General features: G+C 56.3%; 2 protein-coding genes across 2 annotated transcripts in view; one reads left to right on the top strand and one right to left on the bottom strand.

The window, feature by feature from the left end:
• VOLCADRAFT_89029 (uncharacterized protein) overlaps positions 1–3,567 on the top strand; it is a gene marked incomplete at both ends in the record, with an annotated part of 8,565 nt that extends 4,998 nt beyond the window's left edge. Inside the window, 5 exons of the mRNA XM_002948747.1 lie at positions 297–423; positions 757–900; positions 1,512–1,649; positions 2,562–2,630; positions 3,513–3,567. Of these exons, the coding sequence (XP_002948793.1) occupies positions 297–423; positions 757–900; positions 1,512–1,649; positions 2,562–2,630; positions 3,513–3,567 (533 nt within the window). The remainder of the gene's footprint in view (positions 1–296; positions 424–756; positions 901–1,511; positions 1,650–2,561; positions 2,631–3,512) is intronic.
• Positions 3,568–4,062: 495 nt separating this feature from the next.
• VOLCADRAFT_89028 (uncharacterized protein) lies at positions 4,063–8,587 on the bottom strand (the record flags this gene model as incomplete). The annotated part of the gene is made up of 11 exons (XM_002948630.1): positions 4,063–4,317; positions 4,529–4,707; positions 5,026–5,167; positions 5,535–5,803; positions 6,294–6,405; positions 7,149–7,256; positions 7,585–7,640; positions 7,726–7,850; positions 7,914–8,059; positions 8,129–8,201; positions 8,541–8,587. The coding sequence occupies 11 exons, from the start codon at positions 8,585–8,587 to the stop codon at positions 4,063–4,065; spliced, it is 1,512 nt and encodes a 503-aa protein (XP_002948676.1).
• Between the last annotated feature and the right edge of the window lie 5,059 nt (positions 8,588–13,646).

Here is a 13,646-nt window from a genome sequence, read left to right as displayed (position 1 = left end):
GGGTGCTGAGGAAGGTCGTTTTTGGTGGGAAGGGTCAGGGATCAAGGTACTCGGCTCAGAGGTCTCTTCGCAAGGAAAGTGGTGGTTGGGAACTTCCTGGTGATGGGGGTTACCTGCGGTAGCTGGGTGGATTACACTGCGCACCCTCCCCCACCTCGCCTCCTTCCTTCACCCCCTCCACTCCCCGGCCGCTGTGCTGCTGCCCCGTGCCGTGTCGTGCCGTGTGTAAAACACATGCCGCGTTGTTCTTCTGGGTCACACGGGCCGTCTTGTCTCTTGTCGTACTGTGTCCTCAGGCACCATTCCCTGTACCGAGTGTAGCGGCCTGGCCTGGCAGTACTCCGTAATGCCCAACACAGAGCGCCTGTTCGGGGTCGAACGGCCGACCTGGGCGGACCGCCTGGCCCGGCTGGAAAGATACTGGTGCGCTGCACAGGTTACCATCTTAACAGTTGACTCAAGTTGTTTTTCGGGGCTAAAAAACACAGAAGAAAGGGAAGGGGGCCGGGGTTGCCGTAAAGGACACTGGATTGAGTACACTAGCCGTGGTTTGGGGGGATGCTGCGCGAAGGCGTTGGAGGGCTTCTGCTCTGCTCATCTTCTGACTAGTTGTTTGTCCATTGGTGCTGCGGCGTGCGCCTGCCCAGCGGCCCCCCCCTCTCCGGGTCAGCGCCCTTCTTGCTCACTTGTGGAGGGTGCGTGACCGGGGGGGTCCCCTTCATTGTGTGGTTGGATTGGTATACTTGCGTCGTACAGGACGCCCAAGACCCTCGCCGACCCAAGCCGTACAGGTCAGGTGCTGCCATACGGCGAGCACGGACTGCGCAGCTTGTTGGCTGCGGCGCAGGGCGGCGAAGAGGGCGACCTCGTGGATGCGGTAGTGGGCCGCGCGCCTGAAAGGTGCGAGTGGGGAGGGTGGGAAGAGGGGGGGGTAAATAATCTGTCATGTGCTGAACACCAGCTGCTGCGGTTGCTGCTATGACGTCATCCCAAAGTACCAACTTGGGCGGGAGAGGGGCCCCGGGGGCAAAGTCTGGGAATTCAGGGTTTCAGCTCCGTTTGCTCCGATTTTTCGCTTTCCTAGGGCATCGCATCGCTACAAATCCTGCGATGCGAGAAAGATTATCTTCCTCGCACGCCATGTCACCACATGACAAAATGGCAACACTGGAAATCTCCTGCAATTCCCGTGTTGCGTACGTCTTTCTTCCTCCTTGCTTGTCATGCGTGTTTCGCCCTTGGGCCCCCATCGCCCTTGCCGCCGAAATCCTAAATCCATCCCGACCCCGCGGGAGGTCGCATACCCGGCTGGGTTTTGTCCACGTCCCCAGTGCCCCCTCTGCTTCACCGCTTCACCCCGGCACGCGTTACAACACCCCCGTTCCTTGACACCGGTACCCCCCGACCCTATCCCCTCCCTCTCTCATACACACACACGCATCAAGACACTCACCACGTGTAACCCCCCCGGCGGTAACAAAACCCCTTTCGTGCGCGCCGCTGTCCCACAGCACCGCTCGATACCGACGCGACCTGGACTTGCTGGTGGCGGCTCCGGAGCTCCGAGACGCCCGACTCCGGGTGCCCGCGGGTCTCAACACTCTGGGGTTGTACCTGCAAACCAACGGACAGGAAACGGGGGGTAGCAGGTGTGTGTGGGGGGGGGGGCCCGGGAGGGGAGTCCGATGGATGGGTGTGTCTGGGGGAGCTGTTTGATCTGTAGCTTCTGGACGTCCTGTGCTTGTGATGCTGCGTAGTGGTAATGTCACGTCATGTGATGATATTGCTGTGCAGTGGCCCTGCACTAAGGTAATGGTGTGCAGCGCAGTGTGTCTCTTGCAGGGTGAAGTTAGGGATGGAGTCTTAGGTGAGGTTATAGGGTTTTGTAGTTGAGGTCTTGTCTCCCCTAGGGGGGTCATTGGTAGGATGGAATCAGGCACGTAGTACTCCTGTTGTTACCGCTGTCAACACCCATTTATGTCTTACGCGCACGCGCACACAAATGCGCACCTCTTGCGGTGCTGCAGTGATCTGGCGGCCGCCGCGTCGCCGCTGCAGCTGCCAGAGCCAGGGGGCGCGAGGCGGCAGAAGCAGCAGCGGCGGGAGGAGCTGGTGCCAAGTCGCGCGTGATTTGCATGGGAGCGGAGTGCATGAGACGCTCCTTAGGGGGAGGAGGGAGGGGGAACGGCATTCGGGTACAAGACCTGGACTTTGTCTGAGACCTGTCTGAGACTCGATTATCCGTTCTTTGGGTCTAGTTTTCGCTCGGCTAGATGTGCGGGACTGCGGCGGCCTGCGTGAGGGAAGGGGAGCACCCCGGCGACGTAACGGCTACCCAGCTCGGTGATCGATCAGTGGACCCCCCTCGCTTGCCTCCCTCCCCCAGAGGCGATATTCCTCGGGCGAAGAATACTTTGCTGGAAATTATGGCCGGGTGACACCACGCGGCATACACAGCCATACACATACACGTGCAAGTGTCCGCGGCTCTCTCGCGTCCGCGGCTGACTTTACATTCCTCGCCCTGTCGCTGTCCGTGCGGCTGATGTATGTATGTACAGATGTAAGACTGTTTATATGTGCCCTGCAGCCCTTGGCAGCAGCAGGGGTTATTGGTGCGTGGCGTCAAGGTGCGGTACGGTGTCTAAAATAGGATAATGGCTGCGGCCGAGTCGGGTGTGCAGTCAAAGGCAGCTGCTAACTCCCCTGCCACCTTATGGCGGTATGATACAGGTGTGTGTGTGTGTGGCAGTGGCATTAGCTGTGATGCAAGGCCTCATTCAGGCTCGCATGCAGAGGGGGTTGCGTACTTTTGTGCAGCAAGGGTACCTTCTCCTCCACACTTGTAGCTGGTGTTTTTCCCTGTGGCCCTAGTTTCCGTTCGCCTGGTCGCCGCCAAGTTAATACATCAGGCTTATCTTCAAGATCTTCAAGGCGGGGCTTCCACCATCTCGTTGGGCCCACTAATGCGGCCAATATTGGGGAAAGTGGGGAACAACACAGATTTGGAAGCCTTGCGACAACCTCCTGACAGCCAAGAACTGAGCGACACATAACCGAGCTGGGGGAAGGATGAAGTCCACACGGCGCGTATTTTATACCAAGGTTGCATCGGATGCTGGCAACGTCTGGGAGTTCCTCCTCCTCTTAGTCTTCGAAAAGTGACCGAGCAGCTGGCTCAACAACAACGATATGAAGCAAACCCAACAATGCTACCACAGCGCCCCCATGTTTCAAGGACGGCGCGCACATATACCAACTGGAGACACAAGTGCCCGAACACGATTGGCTGTGCTAAATGGATACCAATCCACCCACCGCAACGATTCCGACCGACAAGCCAGTCAGTCCGTCCTTCGCCTAACAAGGCCGCTGCGCCTGTAACCGACTCAGCTGTTGGCGCCCTTGCAATATCGCCTACTATGAAAGCCCACCGAAAGAAACCCCTCCTCCCTCGCCTGGCACTTCGCTTACCAGTCGGACGCTTTCTCGCGTCACCCCTCGCTTCACAGGTCTTCGCAGTCGTACAAGCATAAGCAGAAAACCGCCATTGCACGCGAAAAATAAGAATGCAGTCGCTCTTGTCCAAGCAATGTACATAGTCAAAGCTTCCTTCGTCTTGATGGCTGTGGAGTCCACCAGCTATTTCCCCCACATACACACAGTACATACATCACATATACACGTACACAGGTTTTTACCAGGGAGCATCAAACGTGCCAAAATCCGAGGCAAACTCTGTCAGTTGGACGTAGCACCTCGAAAAGATTTTATAGCAGTCAGTCGCAAGGTGGTACAAGGTGGTACACACACCAATAACGTCTTCGGCCTGGTCACATGTCTAATCTGCTTCTCCTGCGCTTGCATCTACAAAGGTAACGATAACCCAACACATGCGCGTGCGAAGGCTGATACGTGGGGTGGGATATTTCCGCACAACAGCAGAGCATGTCAGTGGCAGTCATGAAGTCCTTGGGCTTCATGAAGGTAGTCAGTCTGGGGACGGCAGGTGTTGGGGGGTTCAGGAGATCAACTCCACGCTCAACCCCCAGGGGTTCGTGTTCAACACCCCTCAACCGCGACATCTGGAACCGCCGCCGCCGCCGCCGCCGCCGCCGCAGCAGCAGCTTTCCCTGCGGCTGCCATGGCTGCAAGCCGGCGACTCGAGCGAGTCGGCATAGCCGGTGGAGCCTTGTCAGAGCCACGTAACGGACCGCTGTCCTTTCCGGAGGTTTGGCCTGCTGTTGTTGCTGCTGCTGCTGCTGCCTTGTTCGCTCCGCTCTTGCCGCCAGCCGGCTTGTTTGAGCCCCCTGCAGCCTGCAGCGCAGTACATCCCGGCACGTCGGCTGCTTTCAAGTTCCCAAGAGGAGCCGTGAGGAACGCGCGATACCAAGCAGATTTGCACAACGAAAGGTCAGATTTCCAAATGTCGACGGATAATATAGCACCCGTCCGTTAGCAAACACCCCCAAAATGTGAGGAGGATTAGGGCCGGCCAAGAACCCAAGAGCCGATTCCCCGCTCCAACCTGTTTCGTACGCCTGCTGTACTCGGGTAAACTGGTCAGCAACACTTGCTGCACCGCCTTGGCTCGCCCGGCAGCAGCGGACGACCGAGGCTGCTCGGCCACTCGTTCGCCACCCTCGGCCACTGCAGCATTACCGGCACACGCCTTCTTGGCAGGGGAGGCAGGGCCCGCCTCGCCCTCTGCAGTAAGGAATTAAAACAAAAGGACAACGGTTGGCAAGCTAGCCAGGCCGGTAAGAGGTGTTAAGCCGACAGATTAGGATCCAGAGATCCAGAATCCAGGAGGACAAAGGAGGCACACGGCACCATTATCGACGTTGGTGCTGATAGGTACTTGTCCGCGGACGACTTTGGTTTCCTAGCCCCTAGGCCCTACCAGGGCAGTAGTTGACGGATACAGAGCAAACAGCCCGCCGCGGCTTGTAAAGGCAGCAGGCCTGCCCCATTCAGCGCACCTCACTGCCGGCCCAGACTCCTCCTGGACCACACGCATCCCACCTGGTTTGCGAGCCTTCGATGGCGACTGAGGCTCCTTGTGTGGTTTGACCTTTCCGATTGAGAAGCCCAAGTTGGTGGTTAGGTTGGTGAGGCAAGGAAGCAGGAAAGAGGAAAAGAAGCCGAGTATCAGTTCCTTGCTCCGCTTCAGATTTTAGGACAATGAGTGTGCAGACAGACAGACAGGGAAGGGCACAGACATACACACAGCCGACAGCAAGGTTGAGTAGAATCGGCAAGAATAGCTGCGTGTGCCTATAGGAAGTATTTTAGAAGTTCAAGTCTTGCTCCTCAAACCCGACGCAAGGCAAGCGACCAGGGGAGGTGTGTGTGCCGACTCGACACCAAGAATGTGTATCCTTCTGCATCGCGAGTACGAGGATCGATCATCCTGTTGTGAGGATGAGCTCCATTCGAACAATCTTCGCCACACGGCCTATTGAACAGTTTTCATCCGGAGTCACCTGGACCGCGTGCGCGTCCGAACACGTCCGAACACGGACACAACTTACCCCTACGTTCCGGACCACATCACTCGAGCCGGCCGCGCGGGCAGCAGCTCCCCGCCGAAGCGTCTGATCCCGCTGCTGTGCAGGTGGCGGCAGCTGCGGCGTCTTGCATCCCTGATGGCCCTGGTGCTTTGCAGATTCCAGCACGGCCCCACTGCCCCGTGCCAACGCTGGCGGCGGCGTCGCTGCACCCGCTGCCGCATTGGCAAGAAAGTTGGCCGCCGCAGGGGCAATCTTGGTAAACACGTACGCAGTGAAGGATCGCCCGCTGCCTGTAGAACGGGACGACGACGACGACAACAACAAATATTGACCACAAAGACAACTCCCGGGCAATAGCAATATGGCACATGTGGCTGTCCAGTGCAGAGTGGAAAAACGAACGGCGGCAAGTGGACTAAAAGGAGGTGCATACGGGGGTTAAACGCACTCTCGCCCATGGCAAACGCTACCTAACGCTGTCTGCCAGTAGCACCCCCTCATCCCCCTGTTAATTGATTATTAATAAATTAACTTTCCTCAATCTCCTTACGCCATTTCATGAATTCTCTAGCCTTCTTGCCTTCTGTAGCACGCGCTAAGAAACCGAGCTTGAAGACCTCTGAGCTGGGAAGCGCTGCAGCCCTGCAAGACCCCGCCCCACCCCGAACCCCACATGCACCGTGACGAACTGACGTTTCGACAGCGCTGTCTAGAGATGCAGACATATGAGGCCCCGGTCCTATAGCATCTCAGACTCTGCCGCAGACACCCGACACGCACCCGACATTTTCACGGGGAAGCTGGCGATGAGAAGCACCGGCCCGAAGCCATAGTCCCGCATCAACGCGGCTGGCTCTTCACCTCGGATCGCACGCTGCACCACTGCTACGGCCTGAGGAAGATCCAGGGTGGCGGCACCGAGGGACCGAGAGGGGGAGGGGGAGAGAGGCAAAAACGCAAACCAGAACAGAAGGTTCGTCCACGCAAGCCCAAGGCGACTACGGTAACTACTAATGGTCACCGGTACATGGTCTATCCATTTGTATTTTACTTGTCAAGCGTTTCTGCATGAGAGGCGCTACTGTTATTTCTTGCTTCCATTAGCACACACGCGGTCGCCCGCTGCCACGCTGCGGCGCTGGCTGCGGACCTGAAGGGCTGCATGTTATGACGCCTTTTTGCTCCGCAGCAAGCGGGTGAGTGAGTGGGCTCCGGCGTGTGGGGAGGGGCTGGGAAGATCCGACAGGCAGCGGATCAATCCATTACTAAAAACCTGCACAGGCGCTGTACATCCATCCTGCCATGATGCTACCCCCAACCCCCTCAAGCACTAAGGCTAAAACCCCAACTCCAGGATGCCTCCAAGGAGGCCATCCTCAAGCCGCAAGAGTGCGCACGCCCTGCCGTGGGCAACACACAGCACAAAACAGTAGTTTTAATCTGGGTATACTCGTTCTTACACAAAGTTGCCGTGGATTCCTGAGGTGGCTCTGGGTAGATGCCGTAAACTATCCCGACTCCTCTTTTGGAAAATGTGTTTCACACCTTCCCCTCCCTCCCCTCGGCAGCCAGCAGAACCAACACCACTTTCGTAGTAATTGTTACCTCCCAGCTCCAGGGCCAGACTACGCTTACCCTTAGCGTCCTAGACGACGCGAACAGCTCCCCAAAAGCCTCCTTGCCGGAGGGAGGCACACCCTCCCAGAACGAGTATGCGTGTGTTGCTGGGTCGAGCGAGGTGACCTGGTAGGTGGAGGCCGCAGGGTGCACGCAAGGAGACAGTAATGATGGTGGCGTGGAGTCATGATGGGAATGCTGGGGGTGCAGGTCGCACAAGCTGATGGGTGCTGGTTGGATGTTTCTAAGACACCAGCCGCAGGATATGTGGAATGATGATGGTCAGTTGCGCGCTTGTTATGAGGGGGAGAGGGGGAGGGTGCGACTCGAACGGTGAACCTGTGATACCACCCCCTACTGACCCATTGGATTGTGCGAGAGAAGTGGGTGGCAAGGCTGGTTGGGCCGCATGAAGCCTGATATGCTGCTGGTAGTCGAGTGAGATTCATCTCACCGTTTCAATGGAAGAGCATATCACCGCAGGCACCACGACCGACGACGCCAGCACCCCTGTTGCGGCCGCGAGCACAACCGCACAGCTTAGTATGACAGCCACGATTCACTAAGCGCGGGTGCCTTTCCCAAGGTGCCTGACCTTGTGTGATGAGGTGCTGGGTAACGTTTTCACAGAAAGCTGCCGCTTTGTCGCATTTTATTCGGTCAAGTTCAACACCCCATGCTGAGCTGACACCGACAGAGACCATGGCATGCAGCAACGGCCTGTGCAGGTAACAACGAATGGTTATCGTAGGGGTTAAGCAGCGCCAGAAGTTTGCACAATACCTGCCAAGCCCAGCGCCAATGTCGATGAACACACTGCGACTGTCCAGCCCAGAGTTGTGCTTAAGGCAGTCCAAGACTTTTTGCATGCTAGCTTGAGTGAGACTGCCATAGAGGCCTTCAATTCCCTCTCCGCCACCAAGCTTGTTCTGAATAGACGGGACAAGCATCACTTCGTCAAGCATTTGATAAGCATGGGACGCAAAGCTGCTGCTTACTTCATACGACTGCATTAATCCATACAAAGCATCCACTTTCTGCCCACCACGATCCCGGGCCATAGCGGCCATGCTGGCGTGCCAAGCCGCGCGAGGTCAACGCGGCGAGCGGATTTCAAGAAGAACGCTGCAACAATATATAATTTCAAAGATAGCTTAATGCTGCAGAAGTGGCACTTTCAGACGTAACGCATGTTTAGCGAAAATCTGACATGCCCTTGCATGGATTTAAATTGTACGATAACAGCCATTAAGCATCTGGTTCCATCTCAACACTACTGGTCCACCACAAGGACATCCTCTTTTCCACTCCATTGGTGCAACGTGGTCTTGTGCATCCATGTCACAATCCAATCATTGGTGTCGTCTCAGGGTTCCTCGTACGGCAATGAGCGACAACTTTGTCGCTCACGTGGACAGCGCGCCCCTTGACGGATGTCCGTTGCGGAGGGGACACATGTTACTGGCCGGTACGGTCAATACAACCTGTAATGCCTAATGCTCAAAGGAAAAAATCTTTATTGGCGGTATCTTGGGTTGGTGCTATTGATCTCCCGGTTTGGGACGTAACGCACTTTGTTGTGTGCCTCGGGTAGGAGCGATAAACAGTCCGCTATGCCTGTACGGCTATTGACCGACCCGGCTGTTGGTCCCCCTTTTGTAATATAGCCTCCTGATGCCTAACTGTGTCGCTCAGTCCTGTGCGCATGCTGCAAGCGGCGTAGGGAATCCATTCGCGCGCCTTCCACGTGGCCGTCCGTGGCCACGCTACCTGGCAAGCGCGTACAGACGGGAAATGGGCCCTGCAGTAAGACCCCCATTTGGCTCTTAGATACAAGCTGCGGTCTAGATTCGTTGGAACAGTACGAAAGACTTACGACCAATACCAAACAGCAGTAAGCTTTCCAGGAGCTGTCTCATTACAATTTTCCTCGCAATTGTCCTCTCGATACAGGGTTTCGCATCGCTTCAAAGCTTGGCCACTATGTGGACTCGGAATGAGTGAAACAGCGTGCCCTAGCGACATGGAGGGGAGCCAGCTAGGCAGCGTGCAGGTCGCGATGGATGCCAGTTTGGGCCCCGGGACGGATCCCTGCCATCGAAGGAAGCAACATGACATGCGGCAGTCACGGGCATCGGACATATGGGAGGCCACGCCTTGGTTGAGTTTTTTTCTTCAGAATTTCCGACGAATGTAGTCCTGTACGCGGTTCGGAACTAATTAACTTCTAACAAGGTTTCGCACGGAATGGCGAAGGCGGCATCCCGCGTACAGCCTGATCCTGTACCTGGCGAAAATCTGCTCATGCAGGGGTACAGCGGAAGCTACATGTGTATCATGCAATAAAAAAGTCTATTCCGCGGCTCATCCACAAACTGTTTCGCAACTTTTGCAGCAAAGGAACCCAACTGTGCCTTCCGAACGCGCGAATTCCAGGTTAACTCGAAACCGTCTGGTTAACTATGCACAGAGCATGTTGCCCCGGACATCTCAGGCTACCGTTCAAGAAGCCATTACGTTGCTCTGCAGGAGGTAAGCACCCCTAAGGCGATCCGTGACTGTTCAAGGAGGTCAAAGGACATGTTGTTCCCTTAGGTAGAGAATATATTGCACCGTGAGTCAGTATGATGCCAACACATTGCATGACTATGCATCCCCTTCATGCTGTTCCGTGTTTGCAAAGGATGTCATCGTAATGACTCCGTACTCCGATGGTAAGGGCGGAGCATTTCAACCCAAACAAACGGCCGAAAAAATGCTATTGGTAATCGGCTGTTCAACAACTGATCGAAGTCACAAACGCATTGTTGCATCTGCATCTGGGACCGGCGGACCGCCGCAACCACACGTACGGTACTAGTTATTATCACAGTCAGATAAAGTTTTCCTGGCGTTAAATATCTACGTACCAACCATGGAACATCCCTTACATGATCAGTCCCTACTTTAAATACAAGCTTATCATAGGTTCCAGCGGAGTCTGCTGACAATAAATAATTTCATTTGGGCCAGCGGTTCCTCAGGGCTGGCCCAGAACTTGGGTGGCAATGGGTCAATGCTTAAGCCAGTCAGCTGATGCTCCACGGACATCGGGAGAGGGAGGTAGAGCTTGCCAAAAGGTGAAGGTCATGGACACAAAAGCGCAAGGAGACGACTGGATGCTTTGTTTTTTAATGTGTCACTCCCTTGGGTGTAACAGGTCAATAATAACGAGACCTATAAATTGACGACGATACCACAGCCTGCTGATGGCCAGTCCTCGCAGCGAATTGCTCAAGCGCTCAAGCCAGAGGACAAATGTGCCGACCTTTCCCCCTTACCCAGCAGTGCATCAGATGGTGTTCCTACACCGCAAAGCGCTGCGCACGACACGAGCGAAAATTCCGTGGCGAGAGATACGCCCTCGCAAGCTGCCAGGGCCTGCCAAGTGGACGCCCGACAACTCCATCAGCGTTCACAACAGAACCTGGATAACAAGCGGCCTGGCGCAGGGTCGTCAGCACAGCAGCAGGAACAGCAGGGCATGTCGTTGGCTGTCTTGTCGACTTGTCGCGCTTCAGGCACAGCGCCATCGCCTCAAGGCGGTCGGCGGGTAGAGCCTGAACACGAGGGATGTGCACCAACTAAGGATCCGCCGAAGGAAGGCGCCGAGTTAGATGGCGACGAAATTGTCATCGAGCAAGGCGGCTGCTGTGGCCCCGTTGGTCGCAAGGAGTTGGCCGCAAAGGACGTCGAATTTAGCGAGGCCACAAAGGAAGCGTTTAAGAAGGGACTGGCGGGCCTTCCACACGATGTATTTAGGTGCGGAGGCGCATCCTTTCGGAGCAGTTTTGGTCCCGGAGCGTTTTCCCCTATCAGCGCTCAATAACTTGAGCCATCATGCATATCCCAGCACACTTTTCCCTCAAAATGGGGGAGCCGTGGCAGCGAAGCGAACGGATGGTCTAGCACGCACCGGCCGTCTCTGAACGTGTACATGCTTTTGGGGAAATTTAGTTTTTTCCTGACGTATTGTCCTTATTATGTTTTGCCAAGGTACGGCGCTCCCCGCCCAGCCAATGAGGAAGCTCGCATGGCCACTGTGCGGGCCTTACGCACCATGGGAATGCAGGAGTGTCCGGAACTAGACCTCATCCTCAAGGTGAGCAAAATGAGCAGTGAACAAAAAAATGACATTGAGCATCCGAAATTGCAGCAGCGAGCAGGTGACACGGGGGGTGAGGAGGGGGAAAAGACGAACCACGAGCGAGTGAAGCTGCTGCCAAGGGAGGTGGGGGACGGGAAAGCAATGCGAACAACGATCCACATCGCGTGCACAGGATGATGTTAAAGAGTTGCATCGACTTTCACACCTTTTTTGATGTTGACGCCTTTGCTGTCATAAAAAAGTGTTTTTATGGGTCGGAGGAGCGGAAGAGGCGCGAGGAGAATCCGTACGAATTGGAACACTACTGTTACACACGTCAGGTTTCTTTCGGTTGACAAGTGTTTTCCTCGGGCCATAGCAATCCATAGGGAAGCTGTCCCAGTTGGCTAGCAGCCTCCGCGCTTTTGGAGTGTACCTTGCAGCCAGCGCGCCAACCCAGCTGTCATTTTCCCATCTCCAGAGTGTTGCGTGGTGCTTATCTGAGCCGAGTCCAGTTTGTGTGTTTTTGCAGGTCATTTGCCGTATTTGGCAGGCGCCCGCTGCCTGCGTGACACTGCTGGACAGCGACCACGTGTTTATCTGCAGTGCGGAGGGTGCGTGGGACCGGGGGAACCGGGGGGAAAGGGGGGAGAAAGACGAACCACGAACGAGTGAAGCTGCTGCCCGGGCAAGAGTGTACCAAGAGTAGGACTGACCAAGAGAGGGAGGGGGAGGGGGGAAAAGGGGCTACGACGAAGCACAGGCGGGGAAGGGGAAAGGGGGAAGGGAAAAGGGAATATATTACGTGCGAAAGTCCGGGAATGGCGTATGATTTCCCTCCGGCCCATTGCTCGGAGGTACTGTGTGGGCGTGTCGGCAGTTGAATCTTTGCACCTTGCATCACCATCACTACCATCACCGTTAGCATCATCATTATCATCATCAATACATCATTCCCATACATCTTTCCGTTGTGTCCCGTGTGCAGGCAACATGTCCCCCGCGCACCGCCCCTGGGCTCTCGCCATGTGCCCGTGGATGCTCCTCGGCCCCAACCCCACCGCCATGGCTGTTAACGACCTAACCGCCGATGCCCGCTTCTCCAAGTCGCTGCATGTGGCGGGGGGGACTCGGTCGTACTTGACGTCACCGCTGGTGGCGTCCAACGGCCACAGACTGGGGGCCATCTGCTTCACTGATGTGAAGCCCCGCCGGTGTGTACGGCGCGGGCGGGTGGTGGCATGGGCTGAGTAGTGGGTCGTTGTTGGGATAGGGGGAGGGGGTGTATGAACGGCATGAACGGCACTCCGTTGCGTTTCACGCCATGTCGTTAATTGCGAGGAGGAGATGTGCAGGGTCGCGTCGGGTCGGGTCGGGTCGGGTGCAGGGTGTCCTGGGTTTTTCCCGCCGTGCCTGCTCCTCCTTCCCTAATTCACCTCCCCCCCACCCCTCCCGCCGGGTAGTGCTAGTGGTAGTGGTAGCGCTCCCTTATTGACCCTTTACGGCTTTCATGTGTTATGGCTCCCTCTCCTTCCCTCCCGCCGTCAGATTTGATGTGGGGGATTGCCGGCTGATGAACAACTGCGCGGAGCTGGCAATACGGGCTCTGGAGGTAAGGGGCTGTTAGCGGGTGGGGGTGCGGGCCCTCTTGCTGTTTGAATGGACGGAGCGGGCGAGCCGGGAGGGGGGAGAGGTGCCACGGAGAGCGTCACACGAGCAATCGCCCTGTCTGTGTGCGTCTGTCTGTCTGTACGCCCGTGGGGGAGTAGGGGGGCTGGCCAATCTCCTCTTCACGCTGCTGTTCTACCGCTATTTACTTACTGGCGATCCGACGGCTTTGTTTCTTGAGCACCCTCCTACCCACCTGCTTATCGCCGTTCCTCCCCTTAACCCCTCATCCCGCAGTCCCATCTTAATGTCAAGAAGCGACTGGGTCTCACCTCGTCCCGGAAGGGAGGGGCCAAGCCACTGGGCAAGCTGCGCCGCTCTGGGTCCGGCCCTGGGGTGGCCAATGGCGCTGCTGGTGGTGGTGGCTCTGGTGGTGGTGGTGGCGCTGGGGGTGGTGGTGGCCGCCTTGAACTGTTGGATACGGATGACGGAACCTTGATGGACGAGTACGCCAGGTGAGCCGCATTTTGTTTGGTGAGGTGGGAGCTCAAGTGTTTGGTATAGAGAGTGTGTTTGTATGTTTGTCTCGAGGAAGAGAAAGGAAAGGAAACACAAGGTGAAAATAATCATCATGATCATGAAAAATAATCACGCTGATGATCATGTCGTCTTTTTTCGTGCGTCTTCCGGGGTTTTTCGTCCTTGCGGGACTCTGCACCCCCCACCCCCCTAACTACTACACCCCACTTGCATCCCCTTCCCCCAATCCCTCGCTCCGCGCC

The sequence above is a fragment of the Volvox carteri genome (genome assembly GCF_000143455.1).
Source record: "Volvox carteri f. nagariensis unplaced genomic scaffold VOLCAscaffold_11, whole genome shotgun sequence".
Classification (NCBI taxonomy): Eukaryota; Viridiplantae; Chlorophyta; class Chlorophyceae; order Chlamydomonadales; family Volvocaceae; genus Volvox; species Volvox carteri.
This window is presented reverse-complemented; position numbering and strand designations above follow the sequence as displayed.